At 39.9% G+C, this 19,732-nt stretch overlaps 2 protein-coding genes across 5 annotated transcripts in view; both read left to right on the plus strand.

Annotated features, from left to right (window-relative positions):
• LOC112634299 (alpha-2-macroglobulin) overlaps positions 1-16,606 on the plus strand; it is a 47,117-nt gene extending 30,511 nt beyond the window's left edge. For 3 of the 4 annotated variants that reach the window (XM_025401530.1, XM_025401529.1, XM_025401531.1), the window contains 14 exons: positions 3,553-3,636; positions 3,915-4,091; positions 4,386-4,473; positions 5,888-6,044; positions 6,324-6,398; positions 6,817-6,997; positions 9,248-9,471; positions 11,164-11,382; positions 11,551-11,678; positions 13,463-13,553; positions 14,223-14,291; positions 15,204-15,306; positions 15,821-15,862; positions 16,206-16,337. In XM_025401530.1, the coding sequence (XP_025257315.1) occupies positions 3,553-3,636; positions 3,915-4,091; positions 4,386-4,473; positions 5,888-6,044; positions 6,324-6,398; positions 6,817-6,997; positions 9,248-9,471; positions 11,164-11,382; positions 11,551-11,678; positions 13,463-13,553; positions 14,223-14,291; positions 15,204-15,306; positions 15,821-15,862; positions 16,206-16,222 (1,655 nt within the window). In that variant the 3' untranslated portion in view covers positions 16,223-16,337. Of the gene's footprint in view, positions 1-3,552; positions 3,637-3,914; positions 4,092-4,385; positions 4,474-5,887; positions 6,045-6,323; positions 6,399-6,816; positions 6,998-9,247; positions 9,472-11,163; positions 11,383-11,550; positions 11,679-13,462; positions 13,554-14,222; positions 14,292-15,203; positions 15,307-15,820 lie in introns of all 4 variants that reach the window. The other variant, XM_025401528.1, reaches the window with a different exon arrangement.
• A 194-nt stretch (positions 16,607-16,800) lies between these two features.
• Positions 16,801-19,345, plus strand: LOC112634994 (putative uncharacterized protein encoded by LINC00612). The gene is given in 6 exon segments (XM_025402872.1): positions 16,801-16,849; positions 17,852-18,087; positions 18,178-18,438; positions 18,440-18,492; positions 18,494-18,614; positions 19,241-19,345. Coding segments are annotated over 6 exon segments (825 nt in total).
• The last annotated feature ends 387 nt before the right edge of the window (positions 19,346-19,732 follow it).

The following is a 19,732-nucleotide window of genomic DNA, read 5'->3' on the forward strand; positions in this document are numbered from 1 at the left end:
AATTTTGTGCTTCTGTGTTTTTGTATTGTTAATTAGGAACCTTTTGTTTCAGCTTAAAGAACTCCCTTCAGTAATTCCTGAAGGCAGGACTAATGTTGACGACTCCCTTAGCTTGTAGTTTGTCTGGGAATGTTTTATTTCTCCCTCATTTCTAAAAGACAGCTTTGCTGGATGAAGAATTCTTGATTACACATTGTTTTTATTTTTGTTTTCCTTCAGCACTTTGAATATATTATTCCACTCTCCCTCAGCCTGCAGGGTTCCTGCTAAAAACCCATGGATGGTTGTATTGGAATTCCTTTGTATGTGATATGTTTCTTATCACCTTCTGCTTTCAGAATTTTTTCTTCGTCTTTGATTTCTGATAGTTTAATTATTGTGTCTTAGTGAACAATTCTTTCATTTGAATTTCATTGGAGAACTCTGTGCCTCCTGTACTTGGATGCTGGCATCTATCCCCTGATCAGGGAAGTTTTCAGCCATATTGATTTTTTTTTCTTTTTTTTTCCTGATTCTGTACTCTTTTTTTTTTCATTATTGCTTTAAATATGCTTTATAGTCTCCTTCTTCTGGACTTTCTTTAATGCAAAGGTTTGATTTCATGATGATGTCCCATAATTTCCATAGGCTTTCGTCATTCTTTTGTCTTTCTGCTCTTCTGCCTGGATAATTCCAAATATTCTGTCTTTGAGCTCACTGATTCTTCTGCTTGACCAAGTCTACTGTTGAGCTTTCTATTGTATTTTTAAATAAAGTCATTGTATTCTTTATTTCTAGGATTTCTATTTGGTTTCTTTTTAATTGTTTCTATTTATTTTTTATTTTACAATATTAGCTAAGTTGCAGATAATTGTTTCTATTTCATGTCAAACTTCTCACTTTGTTGGTGTATTGTTTTGCAAATTCATTTAATTTTGTATTTATATATTCTTGTAGTCAACTGAATTTCTTCAAGAGGATTATTCAAGAGGAGAATTCTTTGTCAGTGATTTTATAGATTTTCATTTCTATGAGGTCAATTTTTTGAGCTTTGTCAGTTTCTTTTGGAGGTGTCATGATTCCTTGATTCTTCATAATCCTTTGTCCTTGCATTGTTTGTGCATTTGAGGAGAAAGCCACTTCTTCTGGCCTTTATAGGTATTCTTTGGCAGGGATAAACATTTGCTATTTAGTCTAGCCTATAATTCTGGAAAGATCAGTTGGTGACAACCTTGAGCAGGCAGAGTTTTTCATGGGTTCCCTAGTTGGCTGGGCCACTGCCTTTGCTCTTATGTTTGGTAGGGCCACTGGTTATGCCTTGCTGTCTGGCAAGATCACTGTTTGCTCTCTGCTATCTGGTGGAGCTGCTGGCTGGGTACTGCAAGGGCCTCTGGTCAGGCCAGTCACAGGATATATTGCCTGGCTGGATGATTCTGCTATTTGGGACCTTAAGGTAGACAGGGTCACAATCTGGGCTGCGAGATTAGGTGGAGTTGTTGCTTGGGTTGGACAGAAATAAATACTATACTTCTTAGATGTGCATAATAGAGGACTGCTACCCCACCCTTGTGCATGGAGCCATGGAGTGAGGTTTTGGCTGAGTTGAGCCACCCTTTAGACTCCCAGGTCAAGCGTATTTAACCCCTACACTTCTATGAAATGCACAGAAGTGTCTCCTACCTGGGTGGGATCACTGGCATAAGCTCTGAAGCTGGGCTTACAGACTGGCCATCTGGAAACTCAAGCTAGGTTGAACTTCCCACCATGCTTCTGAAAGTGACCAGCTCAGTTTTGCAGATGGGCTATGCAGTTGGCTGGTGTCTCTGAATGAGTGCCATAGCTGGCAGAAACACAGAAGCACTACTAAAATCCACATGCTGGTCACTGTGAGCTCTGTCCTTCTTTGTTTCTACCTGACCTCAGGTAGTCTAGTCATGCCATTACTTCCAGTGTTCCCAGTGAAATGAGACCAGAGTGGGCTTCCTGAGAAGTGTCTTTGAATACTTGAGAATCTTGATGTCTACCTCTGGTTCTCTTTCCCCTCTGTGGAAACTGTGACCCCAGGGGAATCCTCTCTGTCTGGCATTGTGCTAACCTAAAGGAGTGGGAACAGTGACATGGTCAAAGTGAGACCATTCTTCCTACCCTTCTAATTTGTCTTCACTCAGTTCTGTGAACAATGCATCTAGACTTGTTTCCAAGTATTGGGGTTTTCAAAATAGATTTTCTGATCTGTGGATAGTAGCTAGTTGGACTTTCTGTGGAGGGAGAGAAGATCCTGAGACTTTCTAGTCCATCATCTTGCTTTATTCTGAGTTTTAATAGAACTACAAAAAGAAAATTCTCCTCTTTATTACCCAAATGCATTTATACTTCCACCAGTATACATTACCATAGTGTTATACTTGCCATCATCTGTTACCATCAAAGTTTTTCATTTTAATTTTTGCCAAAAATTTAGAAAAAAAAATTTTGCTGTTGTTTTAATTTATATTTTTTTAATTACAAGCATGACCTTAGTTTTGCATGTTTATTAATAGCCTTTATAATCTTTGGCCATTTGTCTTTTGAGTAGTTTTTTTCTGACTCGGTTGTATGACACTAATTCTTTATCTGTTGAATATGTTGCAGATATTTTCTTTCATTTGGTCATTTGTGTTTTTAACTTTGTTTATGGCATTTTTTTTACAAAAGTTTTAATATTAATTTTATGAGAAAGGGAAGATAATTGCTACATTTTTCATTTGTATATAATTCACCAATATTAAAATTTTAGTAAATGTATATTCATCAGTAGCAGTTATTTTATTTTCAGTGAGTCAAGCATTTTATTTTGCTTGGCCTTTTGTCCCTTAACTATGCTAATGGCTTTTTTTAAGAAACATTTTAATATGAATTTTATGAGGAAGGAATTCAGTATGAAAATAAATACGACACTTCTCTCATTTTCATTTCATATAATTTACCAAGATTAAAATGGAAGTAAATGTATGTTCATCAGTAGTAATTATTTTATTTTCAATGCATCAAATACTGTTCATCTTCACTTTCTTATCCTCAATTTTCTAGGTCTTCCATAAAAATACTATCTTTATATCCAATATTTGAAGAAAGAACATAGCATTATTATAGAATTCAGGACCTTTTGTGGGTAATTTTTCCTTTACCTATGTATACTTATAGGGCTTTGTTGTTGGTATTTTCTCTATACAACTGTAGAGTAAGGAAGTTGGTGGTGGGGGCTAAATAGACCATCTTGTGATAACCATCTTGTGTTAGCCATCAGATGACAGCAGCTGAATCACAGCATCACCAGGCTCTTACAATTTGTTGTCATATTTGGCGTGCAATTCTACATAAGTTACTGAAAAGATCATTGAAGAAGAAATTCTGAAAATCACAGGAACCAGTAGCCCATATTTAAGATATGTATATTACTGTTGTATTAAAGGAGGACAACTTTTCAGGAGAAGTTTAGTATAAGGCATAGTCCTAGCTTCTGGGTCATAGAGCTGTTTAGAAAGATATAATGCAGAAATAATTTTCATATGTCTGATTTGCTTATTTCTCTAGGTGGTGAGGTATCTGAAGAATTATCCCTGAAACTGCCACCAAATGTCGTAGAAGAATCTGCCCGAGCTTCTGTCTCAGTTTTGGGTGAGTCTCCAACCCATAATGGATCTGGGCATTAACAGCTTCTATTATACTATTTTTCTTTGCCATAAATATATACTAAAAGTGACACTATAATTTTAACTTCTTTCTTCTCTTCTTCTTTGGGCTTGTTTATTGCTTTCAATCATACTCCTATCCCTGGAAGAATCATCCTTCCTAAATTTTCTCAAATTCTAAGCTCAACTAATTATTTCTGCTTAATGATTTTGATAGATGATAATCTCCAAGCTTTATGACTTCCCATCTCTCCCATTCTCTAGGAGACATATTAGGCTCTGCCATGCAAAACATACAAAATCTTCTCCAGATGCCCTATGGCTGTGGAGAGCAGAATATGGTCCTCTTTGCTCCTAACATCTATGTTCTGGATTATCTAAATGAAACACAGCAGCTTACTCCAGAGATCGAGTCCAAGGCCATTGGCTATCTCAACACTGGTGAGTGATTACTCGAGTAAGGGAAAACTTGAATGTTATTTCAACTGGATTTCCCAGTAGGTTTCAGTTACTTATGAATATCATGATACATTAGCTTAGCCTACTATGATAGTTAATTTCATGGAAACTATCCACTCTCCAACCTCCAATAAAATGTTTAAGGCTCAGAAACTCCTAATCTATGACAACAAAATTTAAGAAATGTCACAAGGGAAGCCAAGGTATTTTAGTAATTACTCCACCCTCAGCATGCACATTAATCCATTGTGCTATTTCATTAATCTTCCTTTCCAGGTTACCAGAGACAGTTGAACTACAAACACTATGATGGCTCCTACAGCACCTTTGGGGAGCGATATGGCAGGAACCAGGGCAACACCTGGTAAGGAAAGAACAATTTTTTGAGCTCCTTTTTGTGTGCCAGCTCTTTTACATGTATTACCTCAATTATATTCACAGCAACACTATCAGATATGTATTATCAGACTGATGGTTTGTTATACTAGATAAATCCACCAAGAGTAGCAAGGTAACAAGAAGAAAACCTGATATCCAAATACATGTATGTTAGGCTTGTTTCCAAAATTGACCCTATTAATAATATACCAAGGTTTTCTTTCTGAAATGGCTATTCTTTCTAAAGTAGCTGCCATAACCATGAGTTTTAAAATGATATTGCCAGTGAACATATATAACTTCCAGATAAACCATGTTAACTTCAGTGTATATCGTGTCACATTCTAAGTCATTCAGCTTGATTTAGAATGAATTCATTAATAGGAGGAAACCATTGAGAAGGAAACGGTAATGTAAAACATTTTTTAAATCCCTAAAGTAAAGCAATATCAAAAGTTACTGCATATAAGAGCTGCATGTGAGAAGATTCTGTCATCTGCAGAAGGAAATCTCTAAAGATAAGAGATATTTAAAGCCTTACTCGAGTAACTAACAAAAATAAGTAAATTCAAAGTACTTGAATGAAAAAAAAAAAGTACTTGAATGTAAATTCATTCAACCATTGTGGAAGACAGTATGGCAATTCCTCGAGGATCTAGAACCAGAAATACCATTTGACCTAGTAATCCCATTACTGGGCATATACTCAAAGGAATATAAATCATTCTACTACAATGATGCATGCGCACGTATGTTTATTGCGGCACTATTTGCAATAACAAAGTAGTGGAACCAATTCAATTGCTCATTAATCATAGACTGGATAAAGAAAATGTGGTACATATACACCATGGAATACTATGCAGCAATAAAAAGAAATGAGGTCATGTCCTTTGCAGGGACATGGATGAAGCTGCATGGAAACCATCATCCTCAGCAAACTAACACAGGAACAGAAAATCAAACACCACATGTTCTCACTCACAAGTGGGAGTTGAACAATGAGAACCCACAGACACAGGGAGGGGAACAACACACACCAGGGCCTTTTGGGAGGTGGTGGGTGAGGAGAGGGAACTAAGCGAATGGGTCAATAGGTGCAAGAAACCGCCATGGCACACGTATGCCTATGTAACAAACCTGCACGTTCTGCACATGTATCCCGGAACTAAAATAAAATAAAATATACTTAGACTCCCTGTGGCAAAGAGAGAGGTAGCAAGGAAATACTAGATCTAGCAGATTAATCAAGCAGACTAAAGATTAATCAAGGAGATGAGATCTCTAAGTACACAAGAATTTTTGTTAGCTAACTGACATCATATGGAGCCTGTTGCTGTGAAGTGGTTGTAAAACCACTGTAACAACATAAATATCATGATCGCTTCCTCCCTGGTCAGGCTCACAGCCTTTGTTCTGAAGACTTTTGCCCAAGCTCGAGCCTACATCTTCATCGATGAAGCACACATTACCCAAGCCCTCATATGGCTCTCCCAGAAGCAGAAGGACAATGGCTGTTTCAGGAGCTCTGGATCGCTGCTCAACAATGCCATAAAGGTGAATCATTCTGGAGCTAGTTTTGATTTGTCCGTTATGATACCTGCAAGGATGAGGAGGGAAGTGATAATGTGAAAATTTCTAAGGGATAGCATCAGAAGAAAATAAAACCTGGATGGCACCAAAAAAGAGGGGATAGAACAAAAGTGGATTGTGATACTTTGCCCTATAGGGATGGATATGGGTAAGGATGAATTCCATGACACAGCAGAATAGAAATAACTAATCAATGGCATTCTCAGAAGTTGAATTATTCAAATCTCTCTCTTGTATTCACAGGGAGGAGTAGAAGATGAAGTGACCCTCTCCGCCTACATCACCATCGCCCTTCTGGAGATTCCTCTCTCAGTCACTGTAGGTACCACCTCATTCCTCTGCTGAAGGAGAGTTCTGGATGCAGCGAAACTGCTGACCTGCTGTTTGAAATGCTATCCTATTAAAAGCAAAGCGTCAGTTTTCCTTCTATGCAATGTCAGTGCTTCCCAGATCTACAGAGAATTTGGTCAACCCATATAAGAAAGGTTTAAATTTTCCCAGTAATTCCCCTAGGCTATTTACCACCACCACTCAAAAAAAAAAAAAAAAAACTTAAAGATATGTCTTTTGAATGTGAGAATAACAGACAAAAATACTATTATATCTATCGATAAGAATGAGGAATAGTTGGGAAAATGCGTTTATAAAACTTCTGTGCTGTGATCTGTGTATTTGCCTGGGAACGCTAGCATGTCTGTTTACATAGCTCGGTTCCCTTCTTGTTCTGCCTTCACAGCACCCTGTTGTCCGCAATGCCCTGTTTTGCCTGGAATCAGCCTGGAAGACGACACAAGAAGGGGCCCATGGCAGCCATGTATATACCAAAGCACTGCTGGCCTATGCTTTTGCCCTGGCAGGTAACCAGGAAAAGAGGAAGGAAGTACTCGAGTCACTTAATGAGGAAGCTGTGAAGAAAGGTGAGAGCACACCTGAGATCCTTCTCCTGGCCCATCCTCTGTATCAAGAGCTGCATGGCAAAAATCCCTCACTCCTACCTCCTGTGATCCCTGTCTCCTCTCTTCTTTTCTATATATCATATGTATTTTGTCCATATTGTGATTTTATAAAATCTAGGATTTCTTAAATCAGAAATCAAAAGACAAGAGGTAGTACAGATGCTTCTCAACTTATGATGGGGTTATATCCTGACAAACTCATTGTAAAGTCTGAAAAATCTTAAGTGGGACCATTGTAAGTCAGGGACCATCTGTATAGTATGCTAGTAAGAAGAGCATTCTCTGGAGACTAGCTCCAAAATGTGCTACCTATGTGAGCTTGGGAAAGTCATTAACTTCCTCGTGTTTCAGTTCCTTCCTCAGTAAAATGGGGATAAAAATAGTATTGACCTCACAGAGCTGTTGTATTAAATGAATTGGTATACATAAAACAATAGAGTAAATGGCACATAGCAAATCCTATAAAAGTACTAGTTATTACTACTAACATATCAGTTCTCAATATATGCCCAATTCTTACCTGGTACATTGTATAACCTTAAACATAAGAAAATAATCATGGAAGTAACTACTGGAATGAATTCTGGTATTTTCTTTTTTTTTTTTTTTTTTGTGACAGAGTCTCGCTCTGTCACCCAGGCTGGAGTGCAGTGGTGCAATCTCGGCTTACTACAAGCTCTGCCTCCCAGGTTCACGCCATTCTCCTGCCTCAGCCTCCCAAGTAGCTGAGACTACAGGTCCCCGCCACCACACTCAGCTAATTTTTTTGTATTTTTAGTAGAGACGGGGTTTCACTGTGTTAGCCAGGATGGTCTCAATCTCCTGACCTTGTGATGCGCCCTCCTCAGCCTCCCAAAGTGAATTCTGGTATTTTAAGCCTATTTCATAAGACCAATAATGTTGCCCAGTCTACTCATATTCACACAATACTTCTACATATACCATGGTCTATATGAGGGGTTGAAAACATAGAAAATAAAATGCAAATCATAAGATGTCCATTAAAATAGTCTACCTTTTTCCTTTGATAGCCATTAATTCTCCTTGAAATGTATTGAGAAATATTTTATAATAGATACACAAAAGGGCATAAGCTATAACTAGAAAACACTGTATAACTATCTCATAGATTAAGAAATAGAAAATTACCGATATTGGAAAAATAAATCCCTTGTGTATCACTACCACCTCCAGAGGCAATCATCCTCCTGAATTTGTCATTACGATTCCATGGATTTCTTTATATTTTTCTGCATATGTGTCCCTAACTAATATTCAGAATCTTTACATGTGTTTCACCGTGACAGAAACAAGATTTTTTTCTCTCTCATTCAAGAAACAAGAGAAACATTTTTGAATATTTCAGCAGCTTAGTTTTTTGTTTGCTTTTCATTTTCTAAGTTCAACATTATGTGGATGAAGACCCCTATACAAGTACGTCAGAGTCAGCTCATTAATTTTCACTGCTGTGTAATACATTACAGTCTATAAATTAGTCATAATTTACACATCCAGCTTCTCCCATGAATTTTTTTATGTTTTCTTACTAAAAACAATGCTGCAATGAATACTCGTGTGCCTGTTTTCTTGTGCATCTGTGTTTCTCCAAATTATACTTTGAGAAGCATAATGATGGATTAGTGGGCTAAGCATATCTTCCCCATTGTTGAATATCACCAAAGAGCAATTGGCTTCCCACAGCAGTGTATATCGGTTCCCACTGTTTCACATTCATGTCAGCCTGTGGTATTTCAAGGATTACTGTATTGTTTTTTTCAATCTAATGAGTACAAACTCTACTATTTCATGTGATCTGTGATCCTCACAAGAAATTGCTAAAGACAGGCTTTATAGGAAATGTAAACAAACTCCAGCTATGGTCTAATATAACATCATATAACATCAAAAATAGGAAACAGCCACACCCAATGAGACAACTGCTGTGCCATTTCTTTCTCCCACCAACCCAACTATAGCAACTATTTGAAAACATAGATAGGCATAGGCTTCTGACTCCAGCATCAATATCTGCCTTAGCTGGGCTGAAACACACCAAATTCGGATTTACATAGAAGGAAAAGCATCTACCTACAGTTCAGGGGATTATAATGGGCATGCAATTCTCATTTCAACACTAGCTTGGGTACTTTTATATTTATATTTAAATATAAATATGTAGTCACTTATAAATATCTTTTTCTCACCTTTAAGACAACTCAGTCCACTGGGAGCGCCCTCAGAAACCTAAGGCCCCAGTGGGGCATTTTTACGAACCCCAGGCTCCCTCTGCTGAGGTGGAGATGACATCCTATGTGCTCCTCGCTTACCTCACGGCCCAGCCAGCCCCCACCTCGGAGGACCTGACCTCTGCAACCAACATCGTGAAGTGGATCACGAAGCAGCAGAATTCCCAGGGCGGTTTCTCCTCCACCCAGGTTGGTGATTTGCCAAAACCTTTGATTTCACCTTCAGGCAGCAAAAGATTTGAACCAAAAAGAAACAAACACATCCAAGAAGAAAAAAAATAAAGATGACAATAACTTGAAGTGAAGGAAAGTTTTCAGTATCCAAGGATAATGGGAAATAAAAGCAAATGAAAGTCAAAGAGGGCCAAAAGGAAATGCTCAGAATTCCGGCAACCCATCACTGTGTTATTATCCTTCTGTTTCCCATAACAACACTGCCTTCCTCAAGCAGCAGTGGAGCATCAGCAGAATGAAGGAGATGTCTCCTGCCATTCTCCTGGAAGCTATAGGGTCTCTTTCAAACTGTTCAAAGGAACTCTACTCAAAATCCTCCAACAACCTCTCCTCACAAATCTCTCCATTCTTTGGTCCCCTTTAATAGGCTTTTTTCAAAACTACACATTTTGTGCTTCCCCTATTCAACCTTTTTTTTTTTTTTTTTTTCTTAAGACAGAGTGTTTCTCTGTCACCTAGGCTGGAATGCAGTGGTGCGATCTTGGCTCACTGCAACCTCCACCCACAGGTTCAAGCAATTCTCATGCCTCAGCCTCCCCAGTAGCTAGGATTACAGTCATGTGCCACCATGCCTGGCTAAGTTTTGTATTTTTAGTAGAGACGAGGTTTCACCATGTTGCCCAGGCTGATCTTGAACTCCTGAGCTCAGGCAATCCACCCTCGTTGGCCTCACAAAATGCGAGGATTATAGGTGTGAGCCACTGCATCCAGCCCCCTATTCACCTCATAATACACAAACGTTTATTCATCAGGAGCATAAAGAACTGTCTCGATTCATCCAACCTCCTAAGTCTAGCTATATAACCATGTATCTGAACAATTCATCGATATGTACACAGCAGGCAGTTTTATCTTCGGAGAATTTAGATGTTTGCTTATATACCCTAAAACAGAAAAAATGTGACAAAATGGCATTCCATCCTATTTCCATTGTATTAATCTTTCATCATATGAATGAAAAAAACTAAGTAATTTTGTTAAAGGTTATCATTCATTTCTTAGAAATATATTATTTGAAGGAGGCCATCCAGGTTCAGTGTTGATGAGGATATCTACCAGCAGACATTCACTGGGAACAGGAAATCACCCAATAAAAAGGGAAAGCCAAATAAAAATGTCATTCAATCCATAAGATAATTATAATATTCATCTTTTATTTCTTTTGGAGAAACTGAAGCATGACTCTACTCATGGCTGCAAAGAACCTTGGGTTCTCTTCAGGTCACTGACCTCAGCAACTGAGCAAAGTTTAATATGGGAGAGAGCCAGACTGAACTTTGCTTGGGTGATGTCAGATACGACCACAGTTGTCAAGAAAGACGTGTTAGCAAATAGCTGATGCCAATAACTGATTATCATTCATTTATATTTTCCACATTCCATGTTCCACATATACTTAGAGAGAAAAGGATCAATTTTCTAATAAATAAAATAAACATGTAGGGCATACAGTCCAAGGTAGATATTTGAATGTTATGGCTCTTCAACTATCTAAAGATTAGAATCAATCTTGAAATTAGAGCTCCAATATTTAAGTAGTGAGGGAAGTAGGAAATCAAAGTCCCTCACATGGGTCTTTGAAAAATATCTCAGCCCTCAAATCTTTAAAATACCCAATGGGTTCTCTCACTCATCTATCTCTTCCAGGACACAGTGGTGGCTCTCCATGCTCTGTCCAAATATGGAGCAGCCACGTTCACCAGAACTGGGAAGGCTGCACAGGTGACTATCCAGTCTTCAGGGACATTTTCCAACAAATTCCAAGTGGACAACAGCAACCGCCTGTTACTGCAGCGGGTCTCATTACCAGAGCTGCCTGGGGAATACAGCATGAAAGTGACAGGAGAAGGATGTGTCTACCTCCAGGTGAGACTCTTGGGCAGGTGAGGACAGAGGACAGATGAGGACAGCAGCTGTTCTCACTGAGAAGTCCTCACTCAGAAAACAATGGGGCAAACCAGAGAAAGAGTTAGGGAAGTTGAGAGGAATTCTGGGAAAGGGCAAAAAACTGATTTTGTCTTTGATGTGCCATAGACATCCTTGAAATACAATATTCTCCCAGAAAAGGAAGAGTTCCCGTTTGCGTTAGGGGTGCAGACTCTGCCTGCAACTTGTGACGAACCCAAAGCCCACACCAGCTTCCAAATCTCACTAAGTGTCAGGTAAAACCTTCTGACTTTATCACCTAATCCTAAGAATAACCACCAATCTTCGTACTGGAACTCCTCTTTAAGTAAAGCAGTACAATAGTACATGTTTGCACTATTCGTTAAAAATGCAATGTATTCTCTTAAGTTGGTACAATATAATTTCTCAATGATGGGGTTTACATTGTCCATCCAGGATCTATTATTGTGCAACCTCATTGTTTAAAGGGTAATAATTTCCCTCAATAACAACTAAATAAATATTACCCATTGCCTCTGACCTGAATTCCTTGTTATGTAATGAAATCCTATATTATTCTTGCTTTATTGAAGACAGGGATGAAGAATTACTGAAAAGTTTGACTAGAAGGAAGTAGTGAATCTTTAGTTAGAATTCCTACTGGCAATAAATAAATCTCAGGTTATATATGATATAATTAATTTTGGGGGAAGATATACTTATATGCATCAATATTTAAATAGCGGCAGATCTGACAAAAACTTCTCTCTCCACAAACATATAACTTGGTTGGGGATACTATTCAGGAAAACAGTTAGGACAAAATCTATGTAACAAATAACTGGCATACATCAAAAAGAATGAGATCATGACCTTTGTAAGAACATTGATGGAGATGGAGGTCATTATCCTTAGCAAACTAACACAGGAACAGAAAACTAAACACTGCACATTCTCATTTGTAAGTGGGAGCTAAATGATAAGAACACATGGACACAAAATGGAGAACAACAGACACCAGAGCCTATTTGAGGGTGAAGGATGGGAGCAGGGAGAGGATCAGAAAAAATAACAATTGAGTACAAAATTTAGTACCCAAGTGATAAAGTAATCTGTACACCAAACCCCCATGACACGAGTTTACCTAGATAAGAAACCTGCACGTGTACGCCTGAACCTGAAAGTTAAATATATATATATATATATTTTTCATTTAATTTAGCGTATATATATATATGCCAAAAAATAAATTAAGTAGTCCAAATTTCAGATGCAAACTCTCAGGGACAAGACGCTAGGTGTTTCTAAGTGTTTTGTTGAAAGCCAGTGTTTAAGTAAACGTTATAAATTGTTGTTGGTTTTGTAAATAATGTAGACTGAAATTTATTATTCATAATATACATCATTTTGTCAGCTGAAAGACAATAAAATTAAATAAATAAAATAACGGGCATAGATTAGAGGTCACAAACAGCCTGTGCCTCACCTGTAGAGCTTTCTTAAAATGCAGATCCTCGGCCCGGCACAGTGGCTCAGGCCTGTAATCCCAGCACTTTGGGAGGCCAAGGCAGGCAGATCACCTGAGGTCGGGAGTTTGAGACCAGCCTGACCAACATGGAGAAATCCCGTCTCTATTAAAAATACAAAATTCGTCGGGCGTGGTGGCACATGCCTGTAATCCCAGCTACTCGGGAGGCTGAGGCAGGAGAATCGCTTGAACCCAGGAGGTGGAGGGTGTGGTGAGCCGAGATCATGCCATTGTACTCCAGCCTGAGCAATAAGAGCAAAAAACTCCATCAAAAAAAAAAAAAATGCAGATCCTCAGCCTCTATACGGTAGAAATTCTGATTCATCGGGTCTAGAGCAGGGCCTGGTCTCGGTGACTTTAATAGGCTTCCTAAAAATTCTATACACACCACTTTTACAAACCACTGGGATAAGATATTTGGGAAGACTTACATGTACCTTTTAGAGCTGTGGAATGCTTAACATGGACATAGAAGAAGAAAATATTTAAAAACACAGAAAACTCTAATCCTTTCCTTCCATGGATCCTCAGTTATACCGGGAGCCGCTCTGCCTCCAACATGGCGATCGTTGATGTGAAGATGGTCTCTGGCTTCATTCCCCTGAAGCCAACAGTGAAAACGGTAGGTTTATCATAACCCCAGAATGCCCTGTTTGATTTAATGTTGTATGTATCCCCAGCATAAGACAATACTAATATTAAAATACTATGAAAATCAATCTCTATCAAAGCCTTACGCTTTTTCCAAGCTCAGAAATACAATCACATGTGTTTGTATGAATGCTCACCGTGTGCACAGCCCTGCGCAAGGACCTGTGACTACAAGAAAAAGATTGTCAGCAGGTGTTTTTCAATGTCTTCCTAGCTCAGAATTTTGTTAAGAAGATAAAACATATGAACATGAACCAGTGAAAAATATGAAAATGACTGGCATAAACTATAAGTATTACAGAAGTTAAAAGAAAAATCGAGCAAGCAAAACAGGAAAAAAAACTCCTTATGAAGAAATAGAAACTGAATTGAACTTTGAAATATGAGTAACTACCAAGTTTAGAATACCTAGCTGTCTTTTCGTCAGATAAATAACTTTACACATTGGTCTTGTGTCATACTGATATTGAACCCTTTATGCCTTTCATTTTTAATTGTGTTACATTATATCTTTGCTTACAAAAAGCATTTGAAGAATTCTATCCTCAGGGTTATTTTGGCAATACAAAATATTTTTTCTGTGGATCCCCCAAGGATTTCATCTATTTATTAACATTGGTGGTGTTTCAATTTTCTTCAGCTTGAAAGATCTAACCATGTGAGCCGGACAGAAGTCAGCAACAACCATGTCTTGATTTACCTGGATAAGGTAAGAGACCTTCTAGTCTATTTGCAAAAAAAAAAAAAAAAAAAAAAAAAAGGTAGATAATAATCCTCCAAGGGAACATCCGGGAAGGTAAATGCATTTTAGAAACATCACTTCCATGCTAGAAATTTCAGAATTCTAATGTTAACGCTAAAAGAATGTTCTCCTCTCCTTTATTTATATTTCACCAGGCATTACGGGTAGAAATGGCTTATTAGGATCTTGGGATATGAATATTCCTAAAACCCCATAAGCAAGAAATCTTCACAGAATGTGTTTATTATGTTGACAGGTTATTTTGATAGCCAGTAATATAAGGAAGTAGCGCTTATGATTAGTCAATTATTAGTTAATTATCAACATAACAACAATATGAAAGGAAAAAAAACTGTCAATCTCCACAAGGACTTGAACCATAAAATAATAAGACCAGTTCACCAATAAACCAATCTGATTTTATAGATACATGTGGTAGGAGAGTTTGTTCATGCACATGTTGATGGCAATTATGGTTTACAAATTTTATGAAATTTAAGCCTGGAAAGATCAACCTTTTAGATGCCTCCTTGAGTCTACACAAGTATTCCTGCAAGACAGAGAAGTGAAGCTATACCAAATCTCTGGATATTTAAAAATGAACACAGTCATCCAATAAAAAGTATGTATCATTTACCCCCATGAAAGGAGCTATGTATCGGCATTGACAGAAGTATATGTGTTGTGTTAGTTTTTTAAGAAATAATCTGGAGAATTTATCATCCCCTCTGAGAGATTTCTGCACAATTTAATTAAGGACCCTATAGTGTGCTGTAGGATGATAAAGCTTTTCCCCCAAAAAACAGGTGAATACTTAAACTAATTCGAAGAGAGAAGAAAGCTTCCTGAAAGGTCATTTAATTGACTTTTGCTTTCCAGGTGTCAAATCAGACACTGAGCTTGTTCTTCACGGTTCTGCAAGATGTCCCAGTAAGAGATCTGAAACCAGCCATAGTGAAAGTCTATGATTACTACGAGACGGGTGAGTGACAGTGATTTTCACATAGAAATATTTAATTCCTGATCACAGAAATTCAGATTTGGGAGATGTGTTGGGGCTATTTATTACATTAAGTAATTACATTATCACTTCATTTTGTCTCCATCGAGTCTGATGCTCCTCTTTTTGTCTCTTATACACACATTGTAGAAACAACCTGCATTATAAATATATCAACTACTAATACAAAACACCTGTGGGATATTCAGTTCCCTTTTCATCAGATAAATAGACTGTATGACTATGAAATTTAAGTAAGTAGAACATCTGAAGAGTCCTCCAGGAGTTTGGGATAAAAGAAAATATAAAACACTGTATTTGAAAGGAGAATATAAGGTAGCAAGCAATGCATCAAATGAGTGATGCTAATGTTTCTGGTACAATACTGTTCTTCCCACAACAGACTCCTTCCTTGGCCTGTATCCCACAAATGTTTGCTTTCTTCCTCACTTCATGTAATGATTTCTGGTTTTTTGTTGGTTTTTTTCTTTTCCAGATGAGTTTGCAATTGCTGAATACAATGCTCCTTGCAGCAAAGGTAAGTCACTCACACTCCTTCAAAAGGCAGTCAGAGCTCCTTCAGCTTGTCCCCCAAACCTTCTCCTTCATAAAACCCTGGGTAAATATTTGTCAAAAACATCAGGTTACTCACACTGCACATTATTATAGGAAAACACATTTACTGGAGAGGGCCACTGACTCTGTCAAACCTCAGACAGTCTCTAGGATTGCTTATGGGTAAAGATTTGTAACAGATTTGGGTTCCCACTGTACTGATTAGGTTTCTTTGGGCACTATGCCACTCAGAACTAAGGGAAAGAATACTCTCTGCTCATGGAGACCCAAGTCTGTCTTAATTTTTTTTCTTTCCAATATCACAGATCTTGGAAATGCTTGAAGACCACAAGGCTGAAAACTGCTTTGCTGGAGTCCTGTTTTCAGAGCTCCACAGAAGACACATGTTTTTGTATCTTTAAAGACTTGATGAATAAACATTTTTTCTGGTCAATGTCTTTCCCTGTTTCCTGTTCATTCAATAAATATCTTTTTACATTTCCATATGATTCCCAATAGAACACCAAGATAAAACTTAAAGGAATCAAGTGCTGAGGGACTTCAGAATACAAAAAAAAATACAGTGATGTTGGTATGAGTAGGCTTCATGTAAGGACTGTGGGGAAAGAAGAAGTATTGGGTTATATACTAGGAAGGTGGTTATGGAAATACCCTATGAAAAACCCGAAGAGTGAATTTTTATGAGAAAACAAGACTGGCTTCACCAGAAAAGACTTTTTACATTAAAATGAAGTAGAATGGAATACAACATTGAACAGGTCATAATGGGAGGCAGGATAATTGGGACCTGACCTGAACTGGGAGTTGTGTGTCCTATGTTACCCCAAAATCTGCCACTGATGAGAGTCATCAGTCAGTTAACCTGGGGTCTCAGATTCAATAATAGATGAGCTGAAAGTAATGAAGGGAGGGTTCATGCAGAAGCAAGTTTTCTCAGAAGAAGGAATGTGTATGACTCAAAGTCCAAATAGGAGTATTATATTGGAGCATCTTTCTTCTGGAACTTTGAGCCAGGACGAAAGGATAGCTGTAAAGTCAGGAGATATTCTGATGCAGAAATCAGTTCTCACAACATCTGATTGATGTCTGATGTCTCACAACATTTCTTTAGTCTACTTTTAAAATATATAATTTTCTTTGCAGTAAGTATTGCAACATACATTTCCATTCTATGGAAGGAGAAGCAAAAGCTTCAGGAGTTTTTGAAGAAGTTGGAAAGACTAAAGCAGGAGGATTGAGCCAAGAGAGTCTGAGGACAATGCTAGGAGTCCTACTCTTCATTTGGCACAAAAATGACAATGTTTAGTTAGGCAGAAGGGTGAGTACGAATTGTATAAACTAAGAACTGGAAAGGACTTTGAAGTTCAAGCAATCCTTAGCTCTGTCTCCAGGCTAAACAAAATAAGAAATAAAAGCTATCACTTTTGTGTGGTGCTTATTCTGTAAGCATTACCCAGATATTAACATATCAGCATCATGGGATCCTTGAGGTGTCACTCTCCTGGCTAGTCTGGTGGCACCTTTGCCTAAGTTTTTCTCTGGGCCCACCGGGCTACTTCTGCCCACTCGCACTTGCTGGCAACCTGGGTCCCGGATCCAAGAGAGACTGAGACAGGGGCGCAGCGGTGCACAGGGTGCAGTGCTGTCCTGAGCGTGTGCACACTCAGCGAGGCTGTGACAGTACGCAGGCTCGGCCCGATCTTGCCCTGTGATCAGAGCGGGTGCTAACAGTGGAGAGAAGCCAGGCAGCGGGAGCAGGCACCCTCGACCCCGCAGTGGGCAGGGGGCTTTGCTGGGCCTCCGAGAGCACAGAAATGTCCACAGCCGCGGCAGGGTGGCTGCTGCTGCACCCAGGGAGCTCCTGCTCCACCAGTTGGGAAGGGGCGGGGCTCCTGCTTGTCCCTGGCTCACCTGCTTCTGAGTGTGCAGCTCCGGTGGCGCCTCCTTGCAGCCTGGGATGATGGGCGGGAGCGGGGCGGGGAGGAGGGGGGCCTCCTTGGGCCCTGGTCGGCGTTCGTAGCAGGGGTGATAGCAGGGGTGACGTTGCTGCAAGTTCTTCCAGTGGTCCCGGGGCTCAGGGGCAGCCCAGGACTCTCCCTTGCCCGGCTCACGGCCCTGCCTGGGGGGCGCCTCCGGGAGCAGATCGCGGGCCCTGGGGCCTGGCGGTCAGGAGCGTCTAGCTCGGCAGTCACCCCAATGCCGGGCGGACCCTGGAGACGCGCCCCGGGCGGCACTACTCAGAGCTTCCTCCCAAGGCCCAGGAACGCGGCACTGTAGGGATGTGCGCGGTGGCCACACCGCTGGCCGGGTCCCCAAAGCGGGCCCCGATCCCACTTCCCACCCCGGCCCCGAAGACTGGCCCAGTTCCGCGCCCTGGGCCCAGCCACCGCGCTTTGTGTGCGAGCACCGCACCGCCCCGGGCCCAGCTCCGCTTTGGGGCACCTCTCCGTCTGCCCCTCCGTGCCCGACTACATTGCTCCCCCTCCAGCGGGGGACTCAGCCCGGTCCATCGCGGCGGCTTCCAGGGCGGCAGGCTCCGGGGGGGACTCCCGGGGCCGGCTCCAGGGACTGTTCCCCTCCTCCCCACGCCCACCGCGGCGGGCGGGAGCGGCAACGTAGGGCCAGGGTCCGGAGCGGCGGAGGCTCCGAGCCTGGGAGCAGGTCCCCCCATCCGGCAACGCGAAGATGGTGGCGGCGGAGTCGGCTGCCTTGGGGTCGCTGCAGCTGGCGTGATGGCAGCTCTGGACGCCCCACTGCAGCCACCATCAGCCTTGTGAAATAGGTACTACCTTACCAAATGAGGAAACTGAGGCAGAGACATGTAATTTGCCCAAAGTTACTAAGCTAGTAAGTGACAAAGCTAGAATTCAAGACCAAGAAGTCTAGCTTCCACGCTCCTAACTTCCAACCATGGTGACACCTCAAACAACTTCAGACAAAAAGGCCAGGAGACAGCATATTTCAGAGCTTAATAAACATTATAATTAGCTGTCAAATTAAGTATCAATCCAGGGCACAGAACTTAAAAGAAATCAGAGTATGGCTATGGGAACAAGCAACAGGATTATAATAAATTTTACCTCTTAGTTCTACTTTATTTCTTTGTTCATATGGAAATCGTTACTGAAAATGTACTTTAAGGATATGCTTGTTGCAAATCATTAGCTGTATCACTGACCAAGAGGGTTTATTCCTGAAATACTAACTGATTGTCTACTATCTGCCAGGCACAGTATCCCATGCTATAATACAAAATTAAACAAAATAGGATTCCTCCCTTAGAAAAACTCACCGCAGAGTAAAATAAAAAGATACACTTCTGGGTCATTATAATGATCAGGTGCTCAAGTTATTCATTGCCCCGGTGGACTGGAGATACAATGGCCTTCTCAAGTTTTGGGGTATTACACTCAAATTCATATGTGATACTGGAGAAAGGGCCTAATTACAACTAAAAATGGATTTCCCACCAGCCTGGTGGCATGGGAATCTTAGAATTAAAATTACGTGGAATTTTAAAAGGTAACGTAACTTCTACATCTGATTTTGTGAACTGAAGTTTATTCTTTATAGGAAAGCATATGGATACATGACAGGAAATGAAATGGAGACTTGTTGGGGTCAGTTTTATATAGAGTTTGTATTTTATTTTGAAATATGATACGGTGCTATTCTCTTGCATTTTCTTATATGTGACTCACCACCAACCCTATATTCCCCCATTTCAGGCCAGTTGGTCATAAGCATCCATTTGCCTCAGAGAATATTGGGATGTTATGACAAGAATACAAAGTTGGAAAGAAATACGATGTTTGAGTTTACCCTGCAAGAA

This window comes from Theropithecus gelada, chromosome 11 (assembly GCF_003255815.1).
Source record: "Theropithecus gelada isolate Dixy chromosome 11, Tgel_1.0, whole genome shotgun sequence".
Classification (NCBI taxonomy): Eukaryota; Metazoa; Chordata; class Mammalia; order Primates; family Cercopithecidae; genus Theropithecus; species Theropithecus gelada.